The sequence below is a fragment of the Heptranchias perlo genome, unplaced genomic scaffold (genome assembly GCF_035084215.1).
Source record: "Heptranchias perlo isolate sHepPer1 unplaced genomic scaffold, sHepPer1.hap1 HAP1_SCAFFOLD_1183, whole genome shotgun sequence".
Lineage (NCBI taxonomy): Eukaryota > Metazoa > Chordata > Chondrichthyes > Hexanchiformes > Hexanchidae > Heptranchias > Heptranchias perlo.
Window position 1 is genome coordinate 5,487 of NW_027138411.1, and position 26,750 is coordinate 32,236.

At 43.9% G+C, this 26,750-nt stretch overlaps 1 protein-coding gene across 1 annotated transcript in view; it reads right to left on the reverse strand.

Moving 5' to 3' along the window:
• Positions 1-8,782: 8,782 nt before the first annotated feature.
• LOC137308066 (NAD(P) transhydrogenase, mitochondrial-like) overlaps positions 8,783-26,750 on the reverse strand; it is a gene marked incomplete at both ends in the record, with an annotated part of 33,123 nt that continues 15,155 nt past the window's right edge. The window contains 4 exons of the mRNA XM_067977000.1: positions 8,783-8,936; positions 9,926-10,117; positions 11,432-11,565; positions 24,453-24,640. Coding sequence (XP_067833101.1) covers positions 8,783-8,936; positions 9,926-10,117; positions 11,432-11,565; positions 24,453-24,640 — 668 coding nt within the window. The remainder of the gene's footprint in view (positions 8,937-9,925; positions 10,118-11,431; positions 11,566-24,452; positions 24,641-26,750) is intronic.

Below are 26,750 nucleotides of genomic sequence, written 5' to 3' on the forward strand. Positions count from 1 at the left end.
AGAATTTCCTGGATCGTACATTCCAGGAGGTGGTCACCCCACAGCCACAGAGAGCTCAGGACAGTAAGTGGGTGGCCATCCAGCAGGGTAGGGAGAGGCAGACAGTGCAGGAATCGTCTGGGAGTGTGTGTCGCTCACTAACTGGTTTTCAGTAATGAATATTGGTGAGGGTGACGACACCTCGAAGGAGTGCAGTCCAGAGCATGGCACCATGGGGCAAAGGACTGCACAGGGAGGCACAGCGAAGTGTAGGAATGCAGTTGTTTTAGGGGATTTAATAGTCAAGGAGACAGATAGGCGTTTCTGCAACCACTGACATGAGTCCCACATGTTGTGTTGCCTCCCTTGTGATGCCAGGGTAAGGACATTGCTGAGAGGGTGCAAAACATTATGAGGGGGAAAGGGGAACAGCCAGAAGTGCTCCATGTGGGAACCAATGACATAGGATGGAAAAGAGTTGAGGTCCTGCAGTCAGAGTTTCAGGAGCTAGGGAGGAAGTTACAAAGCAGGACCTCAAAGGTAGTAATCTCTGGATTACTCCCAGTGCCACGCACTAGTGAGTATAGAAATAGCAGGAGAAGACAGGTTAATGCGTGGCTGGAGAAATGGTGCAGGAGGGCGGGCTTCCCTTAGCCTTCCCTCATCCTATTGATCAAATAAACCATTATAGCACTGGAAAGGGATAAGTAGTTGAGGGGTCAAAGACTGAATCAATTTGGTTAGAATTAAGGAACAATAGAGAAGCTATTACACGACTGGGTGTATACTACAGGCCACCAAATAGTGGGAAGGAGATAGAGGAGCAAGTTTGCAGGCAAATTTCAGAACAATGCAAGAACTATAGAGTAGGATATTGGGGGACATCAATTATCCCAATATGGACTGGGATAATGACAGTGTAAAGGGCAAAGAAGGGGAGGAATTCCTGAAATGTGTATAAGGGAACTTTCTTGATCAGTGTGTTTCCAGCCCAACCAGGAAGGAAGCACTGGTGAATCTGTCATGGTTGAATAGCTGCCAGTGTGTGTGACCTGTGAGTTGTGAATGTGCGGCTTGCAACAGTGGTAACGTGTGAGGGTGAGAGGACGCATCTGATTGGAAGAGTTGAGTACTGATGGAGAGAGTTTGTTGGTATGTGGGCGATGTGGGGTGTAGTGCGTGGAGCAGTGGATGCGGCTAGTGGTGCAGTTGGTAGGAGATACCACTTAACAGCTGACCTCGCTCAACTTGACCACTTGTGTCAAATCATTGAATTTCTTCCTGCACTGCATCCATTTTCGAGGTGCTATGCGCCTGGCATTGACTTTGTCCCCCGTTGCCTCCCACTGCCTCGGGAGCATATATCTGGAGGACCTCTTGCCCCCTGCAGACATAGGATGCCCCTCCTTCTGTCCACCTCTTACACCAGGGCCTCTAGTGCATCATCAGAGAACCTTGGTGCACGCTCTCTCGCAGGCCTGGTACAAACTCAGATCGTCAGATTGGTGAGGTCTGGCATGCAGATTGGAGGATATAGGATTTAGTAGTGTGCAACCTTTATTCAATGTGTTAACATAACTCAACAGTTTGTAAACATAGGGACAGGACGTGCATCTGTGTTTTACGTGTGCGATGTCTGATCTCCGTTCAGACTCCATGCAGACCCGAATCTTATATTTTCCAAATAAGAGGTGCAGGCTGCCTTTAAGTGGTGCTGGCCACTCGCGCGATATCAGGGCCCCCCTGCTGGTGAGCAGCCACTCAACAGCGCAGCTAGGCCTGGCTGCTCGCAGGAATCAGTGGTGAGCAGTTGTTTTTCGGACTGGAGGGAGGTGTACAGTGGCGTTCCCCAGGGGTCGATGCAGGGACACTGCTTTTCTTGATATATATTAATGACTTGGACTTGGGTGGACAAGGCACAATTTCAAAATTTGCGGATGACACAAAACTTGGTAGTGAATGGTGAGGAGGATAGCGAGAGACTTCAAGAGGATATAGATACTCTGGTGGCATGGGTGGACACGTGGCAGATGAAGTTTAACGCAGAAAAATGGGACGTGATGCATTTCGGTAGGAAAAATGAGGAGAGGCAATATAAACTAGAGGGCACAATTCTAAAAGGGTTGGTGGAACAGGTGGTTTTGGGGGTGTATGTGCATAAATCATTGAAGGTGGCAGGGCAGGTTGAGAAAGCGGTTAAAAAAGCATGCGTGGTCCTGGGCTTTATAAATAGAGGCATAGAGTACAAAAGCAAGGAAATCGTGATGAACTTTATAAAACACTGGTTCGGCCACAACTGGAGTATTGTGTCCAGTTCTGGGCACCACACTTTAGGAAAGATGTGAAGGCCTTAGAGAGGGTGCAGAAGAGATTTACGAGAATGATTCCAGGAATGAGGGACTTTAGTTACATGGATAGACTGGAGAAGCTGGGGTTGTTCTCCTTGGAACAGAGAAGGTTGAGAGGAGATTTGATCGAGGTGTTCAAAATCATGAAGGGTCCAGACAGAGTGGATAGAGAGAAACTGTTCCCATTGGCGGAAGGGTCAAGAACCAGAGGGCATAGATTTAAGGTGATTGGCAAAAGAACCAAAGGTGATATGAGGAAAAACTTGTTTACACAGCGAGTGGTTCGGATCTGGAATGCACTGCCGGAGGGGGTGGTGGAAGCAGATTCAATCATGGCCTTCAAAAGGGAACTCTAAGTACTTGAAACAAAAAAATGTGCTGGGCTACAGGGATTGGGCAGGGCAGTGGGACTAGCTGGATTGCTTGTGCATAGAGCCGGCACGGACTCGATAGGCCGAATGGCCTCCTTCCATGCTGTAACCTTCTATGATTCTATGATCAGGATGGTATGTTGCCTCCCTGGTGCTAGGGTCAAGGATGTCACAGAGCGGCTGCAGGGCATTCTGGAGGGGGAGGGTGAACAGCCAGTAGTCGTGGTCCATATTGGTACCAACGACATAGGTAAAAAAAGGGATGGGGTCCTGCAAGGTGATTTTAAGGAGTTAGGAGATAAATTAAAAAGCAGGACTTCAAAGGTAGTAATCTCAGGATTACTACCGGTGCCACGTGCTAGTGAGTATAGGAACAGGAGAATAGACAGGATGAATGTGTGGCTGCAGGGATGGTGTAGGAGGGAGGGATTTAGATTCCTGGGACATTGGGACCGGTTCTGGGGAAGGTGGGACCTGTACAAACGTGACGGGTTACAGCCGAGCAGGACCGGGACCAATGTCCTTGCGGGGGTGTTTGCTAGTGCTGTTGGGGAAGGTTTAAACTAGAGTGGCAGGGGTTGGGAACCTGAGCGGGGAGTCAGAAGGGAATAAAGTTGAGAGCAGCAAGAGAGGGGAGGACCCAGGGGAAATCTACAATACAAATAGTACAAACAGTTGTTCAAGAACAAGTGGAAGGGAAAAGCATAGAGCAGCGGAAAGAAAGTGTACTTTAGGCACGACGGATAAAATAAAAACTAGAAGGCGTAAGGCGATTAACCTAGCATCAAAGCTGTGGCAGGGGGTTGGGAACCTGAGCAGGGAGACAGAGGAAAGCGTGTCAGGAAGGGACAGAAGGTATGGAGTAAAAGGTAAAGTGTTAAAAAAGGAAAAAGCAGGAACTAAGTGTCACAAAACATATTTGAAAGTTCTTTATCTGAATGCACGTAGCATTCGTAACAAAATAGACGAGTTAATGGCACAAATAACGACATATGGGTATGATCTTGTGGCCATTACAGAAACATGGCTGCAGGGTGACAACGACTGGGAATTAAATATGCCAGGGTATTTAACAATCAGGAAGGACAGGCAGGAAGGAAGGGGAGGTGGGGTGGCTATGTTAATAAAGGAAGGAATCACTGTAATACAGAGAAATGATATTGGGACAACGGATCAGGATAATGAAACAGTTTGGGTAGAGATAAGGAATAATAAGGGGAAAAAAACGAGTGGGCATAGTACATAGGCCTCCTAATAGTTGCAACTCTGCTGGAAGAAGTATTAATCAGGAAATAGTCGGGGCATGTAATAAGGGAACAGCTATAATTATGGGGGATTTTAACTATCATATTAACTGGACAAATCAAATTGGGCAGGGCAGCCTTGAGGAAGAGTTTATTGAGTGTATTAGGGATGGATTTCTTGAGCAGTATGTAACTGATCCTACAAGGGGGCAAGCAACCTTGGACCTGGTCCTGTGTAATGAGCCAGGATTAATTAATAATGTCCTAGTTAAGGATCCCCTTGGAATGAGTGACCATAACATGGTTACATTCCATATCCAATTAGAGGGTGAGAAGGTTAGTTCTCAAACAAGCGTACTGAGCTTGATTAAAGGAGACTATGATGGTACGAGAGCGGAATTGATTAAAGTGGACTGGGAAAATAGATTAAAGGGTAAGACGGTACATGAACAGTGGTGTTCATTTAAGGAGTTATTTTACAACTTTCAAAAAATATATATTCCACTGAGGAAAAAAGGGTGTAAAAGAAATGACAGCCATCCGTGGCTAAGTAAACAAATTAAGGATAGTATCCGACTAAAAACAAGGACATATAAGGTAGCCAAACTTAGTGGGAGGATAGAAGATTGGGAAGTCTTCAAAAGACAGCAAAAAGTAACAAAAGGATTGATTAAGAAAGGGAAGATAGATTATGAAAATAAATTAGCAAAAAATATAAAAACAGATAGCAAGAGTTTCTACAGTTATATAAAAAGAAAAAGGGTGGCTAAGGCAAACGTAGGTCCCTCAGAGGATGAGACTGGGAAATTAATGGTGGGAAACATGGAGATGGCAAAAATGCTGAACAAATATTTTGTTTCAGTCTTTACAGTAGAGGACACTAAGAACATCCCAACACTGGACAAACAGGGGGCTCTAGGGGGGGGGAGGAGCTAAATACGATTAAAATCACTAAGGAATTGGTACTCAGTAAAAATAATGGGACTCAAGGCGGATAAATCCCCTGGACCTGATGGCTTACATCCTAGGGTCTTGAGGGAAGTGGCAGTAGGGATTGTGGATGCTTTGGTAATAATTTTCCAAAATTCTCTGGACTCGGCAAAGGTCCCGGCAGATTGGAAAACTGCTAATGTAACACCCTTATTTAAAAAGGGTAGTAGGCAGAAGGCTGGAAATTATAGACCAGTTAGCCTAACATCTGTGGTGGGTAAAATTTTGGAGTCTATTATTAAGGAGACAGTCGCGGAACATTTGGATAAACATAATTTAATAGGACAAAGTCAGCATAGCTTTACGAAGGGGAAATCATGTCTGACAAATTTGCTTTAGTTCTTTGAGGACGTAACGTACAGGGTGGATAAAGGGGAACCAGTGGACGTAGTGTATTTAGACTTCCAGAAGGCATTCGACAAGGTGCCACATAAAAGATTATTGCTCAAGATAAAGAATCACTGGATTGGGGGTAATATTCTGGCATGGGTGGAGGATTGGTTCTCTAACAGGAAGCAGAGAGTTGGGATAAATGGTACATTCTCGGACTGGCAACCAGTAGCCAGTGGTGTTCCGCAGGGGTCGGTGCTGGGTCCCCAACTCTTTACAATCTATATTAACGATTTGGAGGAGGGGACCGAGTGTAATATATCAAAGTTTGCAGATGATACAAAGATGGGAGGGAAAGTAGAGAGTGAGGAGGACATAAAAAACCTACAAGGGGATATAGACAGGCTGGGTGAGTGGGCGGAGATTTGGCAGATGCAATACAATATTGGAAAATGTGAGGTTATGCACTTTGGCAGGAAAAATCAGAGAGCAAGTTATTATCTTAATGGCGAGAAACTGGAAAGTACTGCAGTACAAAGGGATCTGGGGGTCCTAGTGCAAGAAAATCAAAAAGTTAGTATGCAGGTGCAGCAGGTGATCAAGAAGGCCAACGGAATGTTGGCTTTTATTGCTAGGGGGATAGAATATAAAAACAGGGAGGTATTGCTGCAGTTATATAAGGTATTGGTGAGACCGCACCTGGAATACTGCATACAGTTTTGGTCTCCATACTTAAGAAAAGACATACTTGCTCTCGAGGCAGTACAAAGAAGGTTCACTCGGTTAATCCCGGGGATGAGGGGGCGGACATATGAGGAGAGGTTGAGTGGATTGGGACTCTACTCATTGGAGGTCAGAAGAATGAGAGGCGATCTTATTGAAACATCTCAGATTGTGAAGGGGCTTGATCGGGTGGATGCAGTAAGGATGTTCCCAAGGATGGGTGAAACTAGAACGAGGGGGCATAATCTTAGAATAAGGGGCTGCTCTTTCAAAACTGAGATGAGGAGAAACTCCTTCACTCAGAGGGTAGTAGGTCTGTGGAATTTGCTGCCCCAGGAAGCTGTGGAAGCTACATCATTAAATAAATTTAAAACAGAAATAGGCAGTTTCCTAGAAGTAAAGGGAATTAGGGGTTACGGGGAGTAGGCAGGAAATTGGACATGAATTTAGATTTGAGGTTAGGATCAGATCAGCCATGATCTTATTGAATGGCGGGGCAGGCTCGATGGGCCGATTGGCCTACTCCTGCTCCTATTTCTTATGTTCTTATGACCAGGCAGCATGAATCCCAGGTGCTGGGTTGATTGTGCACCGCCACCCCTGCGCCCGGATTCGGGGGTTATCGAATTTAACCCCCATAGTGTGGAAATGCATAATGTATAGCAGAAGTATATATATTACTCAGAGGTATCTGGAGAGGCAGAGCAGTCAGGCTAACAATTGGCCAACAATGATCTAAATGCATATAAGTTGAACTAAAAACTTGGCAGGGGGGGAACTAATCGACTATGGAGGGGAAGAAACTATTTGATTATACAATTGACCGTCCTATCTTGATAACTGTGAGCATCAAAAAGATTTTGGAATAAATAAACATGTATCATATCAAAAGACCTCAAGGCACACAACAAATTGTGAAGATAGAAACAGGAGTAGACCATTCAGCCCATCAAGCCTGTTCCATTCAATTAGGTCACGGCTGATCTGTACTTCAATTCCATTTACCCACCTTTGATCCATACCCCTTCCTACCCTTCCGTAACAAAAATCTATTATTTTCAGTCTTGAAAATTTTAATTGACCCAGTGTCCACAGCCTTTTCGGGGAGAGTTCCAGATTTCCACTACCCTTTGGGTGAAAAAGTGCTTCCCGATTTCACTCCTAAATCGCCTAGTTCTAATTTTAACATTATGCCCTGTTGGTCTAGATTCCCCACCAGAGGAAATAATTTCTCCACATCAACCGTGTCAAATCGTTTTGCTGTTTTAAACACCTCGCTAAGATCACCCTTCAACCTTCTAAACTCAAGGGAATAAAAGCCAAGTTTATGCAACCTGGCCTCATAATTTAACCCTTTAAGCTCTGGTGAATCATTCTGGTGAATCTGCGCTGTACCTCTTCCAAGGCCAATTAAGAGTCAACCACATTGATGTGGGACTCGTGTCTCATTTGGCCAGACCAGGTAAGGACAGCAGGTTTCCTTCCCGAAAGGGCATCCTAAAAGTTGGGCTTTTACAACAATCTGACAGCTTCATGGTCACTTTTACTGATACCAACTTGTTATTTCTATAGATTTTTAAAACTGAATTCAAATTCTCAAACTGCTATGGTGGAATTTAAACTCACATTCTCTGGATTATTAGTTCAGACCTCTGGATTACTAGTCCAGTAATGTAACTACTTCAAATCTCACCAAGGCAAGTTATAAAACTGAATTTACTAAATCTGTTAACTTGGGTATAACAGATTTATACCAGATACCAGAAAAAGTGACCATAGAAGCTGTCAGATGGTTGGAAAAACCCAAACTGGTTCAGTGCTATCCTTCAGGGAAGGGAATCTGCCACTCCAAACTGGTCTAGCCCACAAGGCTCTGGTCCCACTCTACGTGGTTGACTCAACATCACTCTGAAGCGGCCCAGCAAGTCACTCAGTTGTAAAGACAATCACCATCACACCACCACCAGGGCAACTCGGGATGGGCAACACGTGGACATTCCAAGAACAATTTTTTAAAAATCCAACCAGCTTTGATCACTACGCTAATAGCATACAAAGGTGGATGTTTTAACCCAGGAGGTGACATGTAGAGGCCAAGCTCTTCCCAGGGCAGAGAAAAAGGCAGAGAAGAGATCCATCATTTGGTTTACTAGCAGGATAGGCATTGGCCTGGGGGGGCTAAAGAAAGGTGGAGAATATAAAATGGGGACAAAGAGGGAGGTGAAGACTTTGTAGACTGCTAAAGGGAATGCAAAACAATTCTGCTTTAGGAGGGTGTATCACCTTAAGACTTAGAGCAAGATGGTGACAAGAGATTTTGAGAGAGATATTTTATATAAATACTGGTAACATTGCCATCAATTTCCATCAGTACACACAAAAACCAGAGTTAGAACTGACATATTTTGAAGAGGACAAATCTCTCACTTATTGCAGCAACACTGCGTCTGCAATTGAAGTTTTGCCATTGAGCCACATGGTGGAGAAAACAAATCAAAAGGGGACATGCACCTCATATTTGTCTTTCAAATCTCTGCCTGAAACCAAATATGTACTGAGATATACCGATATTTTATCAAATTAGGGCAATTAAAATAATGTTAAATATAAATCTACAACATTCCTAATACCACGTGAATTGGATTAAAATCAATTCAAAGGGTATTTGAGGAGCACATAAGTAACAGTTGAATGGAGACCGTCAGTGCTGCACGTGAAGAGCTGGTTAATAGTGAGTTTGAATGGATCTTTACAAGAGTTAACAAGAGTTACATGCACTGTACTGGTCTACGCTCACCTCCTGTGTAAACAGCAGCTGTGGTCATAGTCTTCCGAAATGGAGAAATTGCTTGCTTCTTCTCAACCTCCAGCTCAGACACCTTCTTTGGCTGCACCGGAGCACTTACTGGAATATTCTGCGGTGGAGGTGCTGGAAAGATCAGCTTCCCATCCTGTTAATGCAAGAGGAGTTGATGGATTAAAATAAGTACATATAGTTGTGGTTATAAACCACTTGGTACACAGCTAGTTAACCAATGCACAGGTGAGCCATGCAAAGCAAGACAGGCCCACGTTCAATCCCGGCCTGTGCCGAATTAGCTGATCTCAGCTGGGGTGGCAATAGAGGTCCTACAATTCACCTCGGGGCCCTGGGTTAGAAAGTGGTGGAGAGGAGGGAAATGGCGGCCAGGATTCCTGCTCCTGAACGCTCCCCTGCAGCCCCTGCTGAAAGTGTGCATGTGTGAATATCATGCAGGATCAGGATTAACTGTGATATCCCCAAGGCTGAATAGCCTGCTGGTGTTGCAAAGCTCATACATGAATAATGGTCAGTTGGGCAAGATATTGGAAGATGACTGGCACCTGTTAACTCTACTACAGCAAACAGTTCAACACACTCATGAGAGGAGGGGGAGCGACAAAACGGTAGGAGAAAAATAAATTCTATACTTAGGGGGTTTAGTGAAGCACTGGAGGCAAAATTCAACTCTGGCAGGGTGCAAAACGGGCAGCAATGGATTGACCATCCCATTATACACCCCACCTGATTTTCCTTTCCATTGAAGTTGAATTTTATCCCCACTGTTCCTTCATGGTAAGGATTAATAGTTAAAGCCAGTCAAAAAAAATACCCCCACTTTCCTTTTTGGAGGGTGGGCAGGGAGGGGAAAAAAAGAGACTTGATAAGGAAAATGATTATCATCAACATTGTGACCCTTAGATCAGATTACTATGTCCTCACAAATGAAAAAGCACAAAGGCAATAATAAATTCCAAGGCAAAATTTTGTCTTGGGTTCAATACTCTTGACATCTATTTAAAACTATCTGTTTCGACTCATGATTACAGAAAACACTGGTGTGCACAAGCCTACAATCTGAAATTGATGTGAGAATGTGCAGTTAAGGTTGGATGGATTCTGTCAGCATTCATCACTCACCTTCATTATCACAGTTCCTCGAACCACATGGTCCATTGTGCCGTAATTAAACTCGTCCTTCAAATCCAGGTAGAAGTTCTCTGGGTCGGGGCTGACGGCTTTCAACAGTTTAGTGATGTTGTTGGAGTACAATGTGCTAGACTGAGTAGCCAGTCGACTGGGAAGATCTGTGTAGCCGACGTGAGTCACCCCCTTAAAAAAAGAGAGAAAATTAATCTTTCTACTGAAACTACTTCCCACACTTTTGACAATCTGAAATCAAATGTAAAACTGAAGGAAAAGTCTTTTAGCATAACCCCAATGAGTTAGCAAACTGGACACAGTTCATTTTTTTAGCCAAACCAAAGCCCAAAGCTTAGAGCTAGAACAGAATTAACATGTGAAATCACTAAAGAACGGAAATACCTAAAGTGCACAACACATCAAACTACATTGCTAGGTCAGTTGAGTATTAAGTCAGAAGAGGTCACGCTAAAATGGCCCAGGTCAGTCCACTGGGAAGACTGGTGAAACTGGGGCTCTTTAGCCCCTTAAAGGGGCAACATAGTGGATCATAAATAAGCAGACAAGATATTGAACATCAAAGATAAAGTAAATCTAAAGCATTACTTCGACCCGAACCAAGGCACTAGAACAAGTGGGCAAAGGCTAAAACTGGGTACGGTCGGCAAGTTCTATACATAAGGAGTAATCAACACTTCAGAATTGTTCTCAGAGCAGGGTAGAGGAGATGCAAACCTTACAACATAAGGGGAATGCAAATCATTTTAATTGTACATTGTAAATTTAATATGGGCCGAAGGGCTCCTCCCTCAACTGTATTTATTTTGTGCTTTGTAACATAGTAACTCAAATTTTGTGTAATATAATCTTCAGTTGTTTATAGAATAGAAAACTACCATTATATTATCGAAGAGCATCTTAAAAAATCAAGTCTACTTGCTGGGGTTCCACACCCAATAAAGTCCATGCAGAATAGATGCAATCTAATTTTTCAAAGTACGAAAAAATGTTAAAATGAAAAACATTAAGACACAAAGTCAGTTTCCCAGGAAGAAGCTCCCACAACAATTGTTAGCTTTTACAAGATTATGATTTTTCAATCACTGTAAATAGTAACTGTTCATTAGTTGTGAGGAACTTTTAGTACAAAAAAAAACAAACATTCAGGAATTTAAACACCCATCGAAATATAAAGATACACAAATCACACCGGATAAACACACATGGTTGCCAAGAAATGCTATGCTTGGATCAAAACTTTATATTATTTGAGAGCAGTACATTAAATGATAAACATAGATTTGAATTAAACGTGTATTTACCTTCAGTCAGCTATGAACACAAGAACAGAATGGCAAAATAAGTTATTTATTATAAGTCATTATATTAGGAATATTGAATTTACACAAAAAGTGTTGGGACTCCACAAATAAAATCCCAATTAAAATGTAACCTCTGTACCGTGGGCTTATGTTGAAGGAACACCCACTTCAAATTCCATACCTTGTGTATATAAAGCTCCCCGGGTTTAGTGGTTTCAATGTTCCCACCAGTTTCAGAAGCCAGATCCACAACAACAGATCCATCCTTCATCGACTCAACCATTTCCTTGGTGATCAATATAGGAGCTTTCTTGCCTGCAGAAATACCGAACTAGATTTTAAAACTGGATGAAAGTTTTCACTCAGAGCTCTGCAATCGGTTCCGGTCACAATTACTATATGAATTATGTTGTACATGTGTGACAATACCCAGTGTAAAACAAAATGTCCTAAAGCTGGTTCTTGATTGCAAGTTACCGCATTACTGAACTTTATCACAACATGATCCTGGGTTATTTTACAAACTAAAAAATAGCATTTAGCAATATTAGTAATCATAAAGGAAATTAAGAACCAACCTAAATAATGAACAAGGTATTTTATCACTATCTTCTGGCACACTAATAATCAGCTGTGACATAAAATCACAACAACAACTTGCATTTTTGTAGCGCCTTAACGTAGTAAAATGTCCGAATGCACTTCACAGGAGCATTATCAAACAAAATTTGACACGAGCCACATAAGGAGAGTTTAGGATAGGTGGTCAAAGAGCTATGTTTTAAAGAGCATCTTAAAGGAGGCAGAGAGGTTTGGGGAGGGAATTCTCAAGCTTAGGGCCTAGGCAGCCAAAGGCACGGCCACCAATGCAGCATAGTTTTGGATGAGATCAAGTTTACGGAGGGTGCAAGACAGGAGGCCGACCAGGAGGGGATTTGAATAGTCAAGTCTAGAGGTAACAAAGGCATGGATGAGGGTTTCAGTAGCAGATGAGCTGAGGCAGGGGCGGAGACAGGCGATGATACGGAGGTGGAAGCGGGCGGCCTTGGTGATACAGCGGATATGGGGTTGGAAGCTCCTGAGGGTCAAATACGACGTCAAGGTTGTGAATGGTCTGGTAGAGCCTCAGATAGTTGCCAGAGAGACGGATGGAGCGGGTGGTCAGGGATCGGAGTTTGTGGCGGGGACCGAAGACACTGGCTTCGGTCGTCCTAATATTTAGTTAGTGGAAATTTCTGCTCATCCAGCACTGGATGTCGGACAAGCAGCCAGATAAAATCAGAGATGTTGAAGGGGTCAAGAAAGGTGGTAGTGAGGTAGAGCTGGGTATCATCAGCGTACATGTGGAACTTGATGTGTTTTCGGATGATGTCGTCGAGGGACAGCATCTAGATGAGAAATAGGTTAATGACGTACTTAGCAAACAAGCAGAATGGAGAGGTTTTTTTTAAACAAATGAAATCTTAATATGACTCTCTTTTAGTATTACTTAGAGAAACAAGCAAACTACACAATTATAGCCCAACACTTACAGCACTTGAAGTGAACATTAAGAAGATAATAGTCAATTTCTACAACACTATTTCTTTTCTAGAAACCTTCGTATGGAGAGGAACATCTATAGAAATTCAGACTAAGTTGATTCCCAGCAGAAATGTTGGTTTTGTAATTTTATTTTTTGTGCAAATCCAACTGTTCTTCATTTTATTTGTAATCATTTGCTCAGGTGATATGAACATACAAAAATGAAGGACAGGAAAGATCACTCTACCATACACATGGCTTAGGTTATAGGACACAAGGCCAAAATAATACGGCATGGAATGGTATAGAAATAGTAAGGTGGGTGAATCTGGTAGCAAATTCATTTACTGCACCGTGGAGTAGTAGCATATGATTTACCCACAGCTCATCGCAATGTAAGTTCCGAATCTCAGCACAGTAGAATTCACACACAACCAAGCACAGATGAGTCATTTTACTAAAGGAGTAAACATTTTTTTTTAAAAACCTGCAAATCAACCAACAGTATTTTCATATAACCTGTTCTAGCTCTACACTCGTCCATCTGTCAAAGGTGTCACTGCTAGGTAAGGAATTCCAAGATTTTGATCCAGCAATGGTGAAGGAGCAGCAGCATATGAACCAAATCAGGGATGGTGTGCAACTTGGACAGGAACGTACAAGTGATGGTGTTTTCATGACATTGCTGCTCGTATCCTTCTTAGTGGTGGAGGTTGCAGGGCTGGGAGGTGCTAACAAAGTAAGCTGGTAAGTTGCTGTAGTGCATCCTGTAGATAGGACATACTCCAGTCAGTGTGGCGGTGGTGGAGCGGATGAATAGTAAGTCCAGTGGCAGGGGTGCCGATCAAGTGAACTTCTTTATCCTGGATGGTGTAGAGCTTCTCAAGTGCTATTGCAGCTGCACCCATCCAGGTGAGCGAAGAGTATTCCATCACACTCCTGACTTGAACTTTGTAGATGGTGGAGAGGTTTTGAGGAATCAGGAGGTGAGCCACTCATTGCAGAGTACTGAGCCTCAGCCCTTGCTCTTGTCGCCCTGTTGTTGATACAACTGGTCCAGTTAAGCTTCTGGTCAATGGTGACTTCCAGGTTGGTGATGGAGGTGGATGTGGTGAAGGTGGTACCATTGAAGGTCAGGGAGAGGTAGTTGACTTTGCTTGTTGGAGATGGTCATTACCTGACACTTTTGTGTGCGAATATTATCAGCCAATTATCAGCCCAAGCCTGGTTGTTTTTCAAGTCCGACTATAGGCGGGCATGGGCTGCTTTATTATCGGAGGAGTCGTGAATGGAGCTGAACACTGTGGAATCATCAGCGAACAGCCTTATGATTGAGGGACGGTAATTGATGAAGCAGTTTGAAGATGGCCGGGCCACGAAATCATCCCTGAAGAATTCCTGCAGCAATGTCCTGGGGTTACTCTGATTGACCTCCAATAACAATCACACAATGTTGAACCTTAATCCTGTTTCCCATTCAAAGGCAGGAGCATTCTGACAGAATAACACTACTTCAGTAAATAAGACTGTCTCAGATAGCCTGAAGCTGATAGCCTATACAAACACACATCCTATACAAGCATAACTAGAATTCCTCTGAAATCATAGAATGGATACAGCACAGAAGGAGGCCATTTGGCCCATTAAGCCCGTGCCGGCTCTTTGTAAGAGCAATACAGTTAGTCTCATTACCCCTCTCTTTCCCCATAGCCCTGAAAATCTTTTCCCTTCAAGTATTTATCCAATTCCCTTTTGAAAGCCACGAATGAATCTGCTTCCACCACCCTTTCAAGCAGCGCATTCCAGATCATAACTACTCGCTGTGTAAAAAAGTTTTGCCTCATGTCGCTTTTGGTTCTTTTGCCAATCACCTTAAATCTGTGTCCACTGGTTCTTGACCCTTCCGCCAATGGGAACAGTTTCTCTTTATTTACTTTATCGAAATCCTTCATGATTTTGAACACTTCCATCAAATCTCCTCTTAACCTTCTCTGCTCAAGGAGAACAACCCCAGCTTCTCCAGTCTCTCCACGTAACTGAAGTCTCTCATCCCTGGAACCATTCTAGTAAATCTTTTCTGCACCCTCTCCAAGGCCTTCACATCCTTCCTAAAGTGCGGTGCCTAGAAATGGACACAATACTCCAGCTGTGGCCGAACCAGTGTTTTATAGAGGTTTAACATAACTTCCTTGCTTTTGTACTCTATGCCTCTATTTATAAAGCCCAGGATCCCTTTTGCTTTTTTAACGGCTTTCTCAACCTGTCCTGCCACCTTCAAAGATTGGTGCACATATCCCCCCAGGTCTCTCTGTTCCTGCACCCCCTTCAGAATTGTACCATTTAGTTTAGATTGCCTCTCCTCATTCTTCCTGCCAAAATGTATCACTTCGCACTTCTCTGCGTTAAATTTCATCTGTCATGTGTCTGCCCATTCCACCAGCCTGTCTATGTCCTATTGAAGTCTATTACTATCCTCCTCATTGTTTACTACAAAACTTCCAAGTTTTGTGTCATCTCCAAATTTGGAAATTGTGCTCTGTGCCCTGTACACCCAAATTCAAGTCATTAATATATATCAAAAAAAGCAGTGGTCCTAGTACGGACCAGTGGGGAAAACCACTGTATACCTTCCTCCAGTCCGAAAAACAGCCGTTCACCACGACTCTCTGTTTCCTGTCACTTAGCCAGTATCTTGCTCATGATCTCACTGCCCCGTTTATTCCATGGGCTTCAATTTTGATGACAAGCCTATTATGTGGCACTTCAACAAACGCCTTTTGAAAGTCCATATACACAACATCAACCACATTGCCCTCATCAGCCATCTGTTACCTCATCAAAAAACTCAATTAAGTTAGTTAAACACGATTTGCCTTTAACAAATCCGTGTTAGCTTTCCTTTATTAATCCACACTTGTCCAAGTGACTATTAATTTAGTCCCGGATTATTGTTTCTAAAAATTTCCCCATCACCGAGGTTAATCTGACTGGCCTATAGTTGCTGGGTTTATCCTTACACACTTTTTTGAACAAGGGTTTAACATTTGCAATTCTCCAGTCCTCTGGCACCACCGCCATATCTAAGAAGGATTGGAAGATTATGGCCAGCACCTCTGCAATTTTCACCCTTACTTCCCTCAGCAACCTAGGATGCATCCCATCCGGACCGGGTGGCTTATTTACTTTAAGTACAGCCAGCCTTTCTAGTACCTCCTCTTCCACAATTTTCACCCCATCTAGTATCTCAACTACCTCCCCTTTTTACTGTGACTTTGGCAGCATTTTCTTTCTTGGTAAAGACAGATGCAAAGTACTCATTTAGTACCTCAGCCGTGCCCTCTGCCTCCATTGGTAGATCTCCTTTTTGGTCCCTAATTGGCCCCACCCCTCTTCTTACCACCCATTTACTATTTATATGCCTACAGAAAACTTTTGGATTCCCTTTTATGTTAGTTGCCAGTCTATTCTCACACTCTCTCTTTGCCCTTTTTATTTCCTTTTTCACTTCTCCCTTGTACTTTCTATATTCAGCCTGGTTCTCGCTTGTATTATCAACCTGACATCTGTCATATGCCCCCTTTTTCTGCTTCATCTTACTCTCTATCTCTTTCGTCATCCTTAGCTATGGCTTTGGTTGCCCTGCCTTTCCCCCTCGTGGAAATGTACCAAGACTGTACCCGAACCATCTCCTCTTTAAAGGCTGCCCATAGTTCGATTACAGTTTTGCCTGCCAATCTTTAATTCCAATTTACCCGGGCCAGATCCGTTCTCAACCCACTGAAATTGGCCCTCATCCAATTAAGTATTTTTACTCTAGATTGCTCCTTGCCCTTTTCCATAACTAATCTAAACCTTATAATACTATGATCACTGTTCCCTAAATGTTCCCCCAGTGACATATGCTCCACTGACCCACTTCATTCCCCAGAACTAGATCCAGCAATGCCTCCTTCCTCGTTGGGCCAGAAACATACTGATCAAGAAAGTTCTCCTGAACACACCAGAAATTCCTCCCCCTCTTTGCCCTTTAGACTATTACTATCCCAGTCTATAATTAGTGTAATTGAAGACCTGCATTATCACTACTCTATAGTTCTTGCACCTCTGTAATTTCCCTGCAAATTTGCTCCTCTATATCCTTCCCACTAGTTGGTGGCCCATAGAATACATCCAGTGGTGTAATGATACCTCTATTGTTTCTTAATTCTAACCAAATAAAGCCTGTCCTTGACTCCTCTAGGACATCCTCTCTCTCCAGCATTGCAATATTCTCCTTAATCAATACTGCTATCCCCCACTCCTTTTTTTCCTTCCCTATCTTTCCTGAACACCTTGTATCCAGGAATATTTACTTATCTACTTTTATTTACTTATCCAGCCCTTTTTTGAGCCAGGACTCTGTTCTCGTCACCTCATCATATTCCCATGTGGCTATTTGCGCTGGCAGCTCACCAACCTTATTTACCACACTTCATGCGTTTACATACATGCACTCTAAACCTATCTTAGACCTTCTCATATTCTCGCTTACTCTGATCCCACCAAATACTGTACTATTTCTTCCTCTAGTGCTATCTGACTCTCCCAATCCTTTGTGCACCTTGTTTCTCTTGAACAGGTCTCTCGTGCCCCAGAACTGGTCCCAATGCCCCGAGAAGCTGAAGCCCTCCCTCATGCACCATGTCTCTAGCCACGCACTAACCTGCCTTCTAATCCTATTTCTGTACTCACTAGCGTGTGGCACTGGGAGTAATCCAGAGATTACTACCTTTGAGGTCCTGCTTTTTAACTTCCTCTCTAGTTCCTGAAACTCTAACCGCAGGACCACATCCCTTTTCCTTTTTATGTTGTTGGTACCTACATGGATCACGACTTCTAGCTGTTCCCCTTCCCCCCGCAGAATGTTCTGCACCCTCTCCATGATGTCCTTTACCCTGGCACCAGGGAAGCAAGACACCATGCGGGACTCCCGTCAGCGGTCACAGAAATGCTGTCTGTCCCCCGACTATCGAATCCCCTATGACTACTACATTTCTACACTTCACTGTGTCTCCCTGTGCAGTCCTTTGCACCATGGTACCGTGCTCAGGACTGCACTCCTTTGAGGAATACCGGTTTGAGAGTGGAACACACTCAGAAGATTCCTGCACTGCCTGCCTCTTCCTATCCTTTCGGATGGCCACCCACTTGAGATCCTGAACTCTCCGTAGCTGCGGGATGACCACCTCCTGGAACGTATGATCCAGGCAACCTCCCTTATGCTCTGCAGTGACTCCAGCCGTCCCTCAAGCTCAGGAACCCTCAGCTTGAACTCAAGCAACTGGAGGCATTTCCTGCACATGTGGCCCTCCAGACACATGAAGCGTTCTGAAGTTCCCACATGGCGCAGGAATTGCAGGCAATGGGTCTCAGCTGCCCGTCCATTATATTTAGAAACCTTTTTGTTTTCTAAACTCCCTTTAGATACTCGCTTATTATTAATTTACTTACTGTTTATTTACCCCGAATAACCTACTCTTTTATTCCAGGTCTCTCAGAGCTCCCCCTCTCTGTTCACTGCGACGTCACTGTGATCTCAATCTCACTGATCTTAGTGAATGGGGAAATGGGCTCCTCCCCTGGTGCTCAGTGCCTCTTCTCCCGACTCCGCTCCCCTCCCACTCCCGTACTGATACCTGGGGCTCCTCCCCTGGTGCTCAGAGCCCCTTCTCCCGACTCCGCTCCCCTCCCGCTCCCGTACTGATACCTGGGGCTCCTCCCCTGGTGCTCAGTGCCTCTTCTCCCGACTCCGCTTCACTCCCGCTCCCGTACTGATACCTGGGGCTCCTCCCCTGGTGCTCAGTGCCTCTTCTCCCGACTCCGCTCCCCTCCCGTTTCTGTACTGATATCTGGGGCTCCTCCCCTGGTGCTCAGAGCCCCTTCTCCCGACTCCGTTCCCCTCCCACTCCCGTACTGATACCTGGGGCTCCTCCCCTGGTGCTCAGTGCCCCTCCTCCCGACTCCACTCTGCTCCCACTCCCGTACTGATACCTGAGGCTCCTCCCCTGGTGCTCAGCACCGCAGGAATTTACAAGAAAAACCTGGTTTCCTCGGAAGAATTGAAACCCGTGGAATGGACGTTCTTGTGGAAATGAGAGAAGGGCTCTCTGTCAGTCAGATATGGATAGACCTGTAAGCGCTGGAATCTGACTAAAACCTTCACCACAGGAAGGCATTTAGTGAATGTTGTGTCCGCGGAGAACCAACACGAGTTTATCTTTAAGATCTGCTTTCTTAAGGCAGTTCTGATTCTAAACACCAGTAAAAATTCCAGCTGTGCTTGACACAAATGTCAACCCGGAGGTGACTACTGTCAGGTGCTGCAAACAACTGACCCAAACACAGTGATAGCACTGTCTGCATGCAATTTGAAGACATCTGTGCTATGCAGCATCGGTTTTCAAACTGGGGTCCCTGAACTCAAGGTAGTCCATAAGGGATCACTGGAGCTCTGTGAAACCATTATCTTTCTATCCGTCATCAGATTTCTGAGTTCTTTGCTAGCATGTTATTTCTGTTAGCATACATTTATTAATAAAAAAATATTTTCTGCAATGTTAGTACCATTTTGCTTTAGGTAACTGGCAGTGTCGTTTGAATGTGTCAATATTGGCAGGTGGTACCCTATAAAAAAAAGTCTTAAAACTTCTGGGCTGTAATCCCATTATTGTAATTAAGTAATTCTGCTGCCCGTGTCCTAACTCGCACCAAGTCCCGCCCACACATCACCCCTATGCTCGCTGACCTACACTGGCTCCCGGTCCAGCAAGGCCACGATTTTAAAATTCTCATTCTTGATTTCAAATCCCTCCATGGCGTAGCCTCTCCCTATTTCTGTAACCTCCTATCCCTACAACTCTCCAAGATCTCTGCGCTGCTCCAATTCTGGCCTCTATTGCAAACCTGATTTTAATTGCTCCACCATTAGCGACGGTGCCTTCAGCTGCCTAGGCCTTAAACTCTGGAATTCCCTCCCTAAACCTCTCCACCTCTCTACCTCTCTCTCCTCCTTTAAGACGCTCCTTAAAACCTACCTCTTTGACCAAGGTTTTGGTCACCTGTCCTAATATCTCCTTATGTTGCTCGGTGTCAAATTTGGTTTGATAACGGTCCTGTGAAGCACTTTGGGACATTTTACTACGTTAAAGGCACTACAGAAATGCAAATTGTTGTTGTTGTTGTATCGACACCCAATGTCAGGGAGGACAGCGATTGCAGAAACTGGGGGTTCAGCAGTCTTGCAAGCTGTCTCAAACAAGTGAGAGAGCCGAGGAGAATTTTGATGCCTGATATAGTCAGATGAGTCAGCATTAAATGATGGATTCATCTTTTCTGATCTCTACTTAAATCAAATTATTTTTCTGATCTGGAAGCATGTTGTTTTAGTCCTAGAAATGATTTTAGGTTTTTTTTGTGTTATAGGGATAATTTTTTGTCTTTAGCATGTCTAACCACCTCCCCATGACATTCAACGGCATTACCATCGCCGAATCCCCCACCATCAACATCCTGGGGGTCACCATTGACCAGAAACTTAACAGGACCAGCTACATAAATACTGTGGCTACGAGAGCAGGTCAGAGGCTGGGTATTCTGCGGCGAGTGACTCACCTCCTGACTCCCCAAAGCCTTTCCACCATCTACAAGGCACAAGTCAGGAGTGTGATGGAATACTCTCCACTTGCCTGGATGAGTGCAGCTCCAACAACACTCAAGAAGCTCGACACCATCCAAGATAAAGCAGCCCGCTTGATTGGCACCTAATCCACCACCCTAAACATTCACTCCCTTCACCACCGGCGCACTGTGGCTGCAGTGTGCACCATCCACAGGATGCACTGCAGCAACTCGTCAGAGCAGCAGGCACATGGGAACAACGCCACCTGCACGTTCCCCTCCAAGTCACAAACCATCCCGACTTGGAAATATATCGCCGTTCCTTCATTGTCCCTTGGTCAAAATCCTGGAACTCCCTTCCTAACAGCACTGTGGGAGAACCTTCACCACACGGACTGCAGCGGTTCAAGAAGGCGGCTCACCACCACCTTCTCAAGGGCAATTAGGGATGGGCAATAAATGCCGGCCTCACCAGCGACGCCCACATCCCATGAACGAATAAAAAAAAAAGCTCTAACTAAGCTTAGAGCTGAAGATGAAAATTTACCCTGAGTCCTTCATAAGAAAAAATTCTGTCCTACTTTTAGACAATTCCTTCATTCAAATTTTAGTCACATTTATGTTCAATCATAAAAGCATTGTTAAAAATTTAGTTTTTGTTTTCCATGTTTCCATACTACATCATTTTTTTCAAAGTATATTAGAATTATTTAATTTTTCAAACAACTCACAGCACCATCGGGAACTAATTACAACAAAGACTTTATTTGTCTGATTCAATTTCCAACATTTGTTAGTTGTTGCTTTAGTCTTGGAACTAATGGTAGTGTTAATCTTGTACCTTAAGTTAAAGTTTTAGTCTTTCTTTATATGCTTCATAAAAAGTATGGTCCTAATTTTCATCTTAGATAATGAAAATACAATCATTTTCACCGACACAAACACTGCTTGAAGATTGAGCTGGGCTTCCTGAGTGAAAAAGAACTCAAAAGTCTCTCTTGCATTTGGGAGACTTGCACCTGGACATTGTTGTCAACGTGACGTCTCCTGCTAAGAGTGATGTTCCACTGATTCCTTCGTTTACAAGACCATAGCTAAAAATTCAGCATCCAAGCCTTAAAATACTCTTTTTGCTATTCAGGCATTACTCACACACTGTGGGAACCTGCCAAATAATGAGTGGCTTTGGGAATCACGGTTCCATTACATCATGGGATCACCCCCCCCCCCCCCCCCCTCCCACCACGCGACCCTTCGCTCCCTTACTGCACAATCAGGCCCAGGATCTGCTCAAAAGTCCACTTTTTTAATCTGTAGTTTTGAGACAACCTCTCCAAACCGCCGACATTACTTCTGTTTGACTTCCATAGGCCTGCAGCTTTAAAGCGAGGTTTAGAAGAGATAAGCACTGTATAGCTTTTAGCCCTTTTAAGTGCTTAGTCGTTATCGGTCTTATCTGATTCTCTTCTAATTGATTCCTCATGCTCCGGTTCAGCTGGGACCAACTTCTCCTTACCAAAACTTCAGGATAGCTAATCCAGGACAATTACCAATTTTGGGCACGGGATCCACTGTTCTTTAAAGTTTTCATGCATTCAGCAGGCTTAGTCAATAAAGTAATATATACCACAGACTCGCAGGCACACCAGCTGGGGGATTTCTACAACCCTCCGAGATCTCTGCGCTCCTCCAATTCTTGCCTCTTGCGCATCCCCGATTTTAATCACTCCACCATTGCTGGGCATGCCTTCAGCTGCCTAGGCCCTAAGTTCTGGAATTCCCTCCCTAAACCTCTCCGCCTCTCCACCTCTCTCCTCCTTTAAGTCGCTCCTTAAAATCTACCTCTTTGACCTCTTTTGGCCTGACCTAATAGCTCTTTATATGGCTCGGTGTCAAATTTTGTCTGATAACCCTCCTGTAAAGGCACTATATGAAAGCAAGTTATTGTTGTTCTCTATTCATGTCCAATGGTGGACAATTTATGCCAAGATAGAGCTTGATACCTCAGCTAACCCCGCTGCCTCCAAGCCACCGTAATGTTAGGTGGCTCGACCAGGGAAAGGTAGAATCCATGCCAGGGAAAGGTAGAATCCTTGGTGGGGGGGGGGGGGGGGGGGGGGGGAGGTGGGGGGAGGTGGGTAGAGAGAAATGGAACAGCAGAGGTCCAGGTTGGGTTTATGGTGCCAGGAGAACCTCTCCTGCTGCTCCAGTCCTCTTCAGCTGGGCCTCCAGCTTTTACTGGCCGGAGTGTCCATGGCACATGCTCGGGCTAGTTCAGTCCAAAAATGGGTATCAGGGTCCTACTGACATTATGGTACCCCAATTTCCATTTAAAATGGGCCTAGCATCTGACATGTGGGCTGAAGGGAATCCATAGTCACCTCATGTTTCAGGAATCTGTTTTGTTTGAGGATGAAGGACTCGTGAGGAGGATGAGGAGAAAGTTAATGAGGGGGATGATGGCGACGAGGGTGCACCCAACAATAGTACTGCATAAACCAGTTTTAGGTTTAGAGACATTCAATGTCCCAGTGCTGCAGGTTTACATGCTGCTCCAAGCAGTGTTCCACTGGCCCAGGCATAACCGTAAAGGAATATAGTTTTCACACAAATGTATGAGGAATTCAAAGGGTTGGACTTAATGGGATTGTGGGCGAGAAACAACAGGAACCAGCCTTAATGCAGTAATACACGTGGTTAAAAACACACAACCATGCTATGAGGCAAAAACAGTGAAACAAAGGATGGGTCTGTTTGTCCAAACATGTCGCTAAGCAACTAGATTCCAGAATCAAGGAAGAAGGATTGATGGGCCCCTAAAAGTGTTGATAATGGAACCATCTATGGGTAGCTTAAATTTGCTGCAGTGAAAAGGGGGGGGGGCCAGAGGTTAACTCAGTGTATAAGGAGCCAGCCCCTACTCAGACTCAGGGTAGAGGAATAGGAAAGAAAGTAAAGGCGGGTAAACGAGAACGAGTGTACGTGAATGAAGGAATAAGGTCGCGGCTTCTAGCCAAAGGACAATGGGGTAATATAATTCTCAATTGTGCTTTGTAAACTACTGCTTAAATACAGTAATGCATTGATTCTTGCTTGTGCTAAATAATATCATATGGCTATTAACCATTATGGTGTCAGTCTCGAACAAATGAACAGAGAGTCAAATTGACTACATAACCTATTCCTCCCAAATATCACACAAGTACAACGGGGCTTCTCATGCCTTCGAATCTTTGGGCAAACGCAACAGGAGAGTGGTCTAATGTTTCGCGGTAAGGGAGCTTTCAGGGAAGTTGTTTTAGGTTATTATATGTCAGAAAGAAGTAGGCTAGTAGACCTTGTGCCTTTATACAGTACAGTAGTAGGGGATCATGTAGCAGGCAATTCCAATGGCATCAATGAAACAAAGCCATTCAATGTCCCAGAACCAATCAGGATTAAACAAGTTCTTATGTCGTGAGGAATGCCATTGCAGAAGAATGGTGGAGGCCAAACAAGGCAGATATTCATATTGTTTTCTTCACTTTAAAACCCAATTACAATACTGATACTTCCTGCTTCTTTATTTCTACATTTTTCAGAGAAAACATGCATGTGTCAATGCAAAAAATAAGGAGTTAACTTTGTTTGAAGAAACACCCCTATTTGCTATTCAGTCAAGTGAAAGTGACTGTATTTGTATGACATATGTATGTTCGTACGTTGAACTCCCCAAATACAATCACTTTCATTTGACTGATTAACAAATAGGGATGTTTCTTCAAACAAAAGTTAACTCCTTATTTTTTGCATTGACACATGCATGTTTTGTTTAACTGTCCCTCTGTTCTGCACCCATGCAGCCTCTACTTACTTCAAAAGCCTGGAGCAAGCTGCAATTTTCTCCATGACTTTGCCATCAATCCAATTTTGTGCTATACTGACAGGCAATATACTTGTTGCAAATGAGAAATAGTAGGTTGAGTATATCGACCTCCAAACAGTCCAACCTAACTTGAATTTTCTGTTTAAAAATATCCTACCTGGAATAAGGGCCGTACTGATGACTATATCCACCTCTCGACACTGCTTAGCAAACAGCTTCATCTCCTCTTCAATGAACTCCTTGGACATTTCTTTGGCATAACCTCCTGCACCTTCTCCAGACTCTTTTACATTAACTTCCAACGGTTCCGCACCCAGAGACTTAAACTGCTCAAGAGCTGCGGCTCTGTGGAAGCAAATCATAATTTAAAATTTAATAGTGATTTTACACATCCCAGGGTGAATCTTGTCTTTGTGCGATAGTGTAAAATGGGTGACAGCAAGTCGGCATCTCTCCCGATTTTTATTTCCATTGAAGTCCTACTTTTTAAAAATATATTTCTCACACATTTCCCCCCCCCCCACCTCCTCCAGACATTGACTCCCTGCTAGAGTACAGTTTTATAGTTGCCAATCACCCCGTGGTACCTCACCCAATTAGGCATTATTCACGTATGAGATTTCATAGTGATTGTTGGCAAGGTATTTGGGTTAAGGGCATCACAGCCAAGCCCAACCTTGTTTTCAGCTCATGTCTACACACACACTTCCATGCAGGGCTGCTAGACAGTAATCAGGAGCAGGAACCCAGGCTCATTTTCCCTTCTCCAACTTTCAACGTAGGACAGTAGACTACTATGCAAAGCATTCCTGTGCACAGAATTTCTAGGTGCCCAGCAGAGTTACAGACAAAGTTGCTAAACATATCCTTTGGTGGTAAAAGGCCACTCTGCCAAAAGGTGGAAGCTGTACTTCAGTTCCGTTGTTGTTTTTTGTAATTTTGAGGAGATAGCACCCAGCGGATCAGCTGCCCCGTTCACAGGCAAAACTAGCATCAATGGTCCTCTTGACAGTCATTCCCGGTTGTAGAGAAGTGCACCAAGTCCTATGAAGATTCAGCATGCTCAACCATGAAAAAAGTGCAGCATTTCAAACGCTGCAACATATGGCAGCCAAAATAGTCATGAAGTTGGTATTTGAAATAAAGCTTCAATGTCTACGGTGGAATTCACAATGCGACAAAGACCAAAAGAAACAGTCAACATATATGCTTTTTCAAAACAAACTATTTGTTTATTTACTAGTCGATCATCCTTGGCATTGCACACAGGGAAGTCACGACCAATTGTTGTCTTCAGGTGAACTGTAGTTAGAGTCCAGGGGATATTTGGACCCAGGCGTGCAGATGTAATTCAGGCCCGACATTCTAGCCCTGATTTCACCTCAGGACAGGAGGTCTGGGCGTAGCCAGCGAGGCAAACGGCAGGCTCGCTCCGATTCGCCAACATGAGACCCAGACCATTTTAACTCCTGGGCCTTATTACCATACCCCAGGTCTGAGTGATGCCCGAACCTGGCATGAATAATGTGGAGGGTGGCAGATGGGATCGGGATGAAAGAGAGAAGATAGGAGGGCGAAGACAAAAGAGAGGAAGATGAAGAGAGAAGAGGGGAAGATGAAGCAAGAAGAGAGAAGGGTGGAAAGAGAAGAGAGGAGGGCAAAGACAGAAGAGAGTGAAGACAGAAGAGAGGAGGGTGAAGAGAGAAGAGCAAAAAGAATGTAAAGGAGAGAGAAGAGGAGAGGCAAATTCATATTCTCAAACTGCCATAGTAGAATTTTAAGTCATATTCTCTGGATTACTAGAATGGATTATTAGTCTAGGCCTCTGGATTACTAATCCAGTAACATTAGCACCACGCAACCGTACCCATGAATTAAACTGTGGAAGTAGGAAAGATGACACAGATTCAAGATGGTAAAAGATAAATTTAGGACTTATGTCAGGAAATACTTCTACACACAGAGATCACTGTATGGAATGCATTCAGATAGAGCAGTGGAGGCAAAAAATTTGGAATAATTTCAGAAACAATTGGATGCTACAATGGGGCACTCTAGTATATCTCTGGATGGATGAGTTAAGAAGGGCTGAATGGCCTTCCTTGTGCATAATCTTCTTGTGATCACCTTGTTTTCCAGAAATTCATCCAATAGTTTCTTGAGGGACTGCAAGGAATCAGTCTCCACAACCTCTTCTAGAATCCTGTTCCACTGATCAATCATTGTCTAGGGAAATGATTTATAAACATATAAATAATAAAAGGGTAGTCAAAGGAAGCGTGGGACCGATTTGGGACAAAAAAGGAGATCTTCTTGTGGAGGCAGAGAGCATGGCTGAGGTACTAAATGAATACTTTGCATCCGTCTTCACTGGAGAAGAGGATGCTGCCATTGTAGCAGTAAAGGAGGAGGTAGTAGTGATATTGGATAGGATAAAAATAGAGGGTTGATGAGG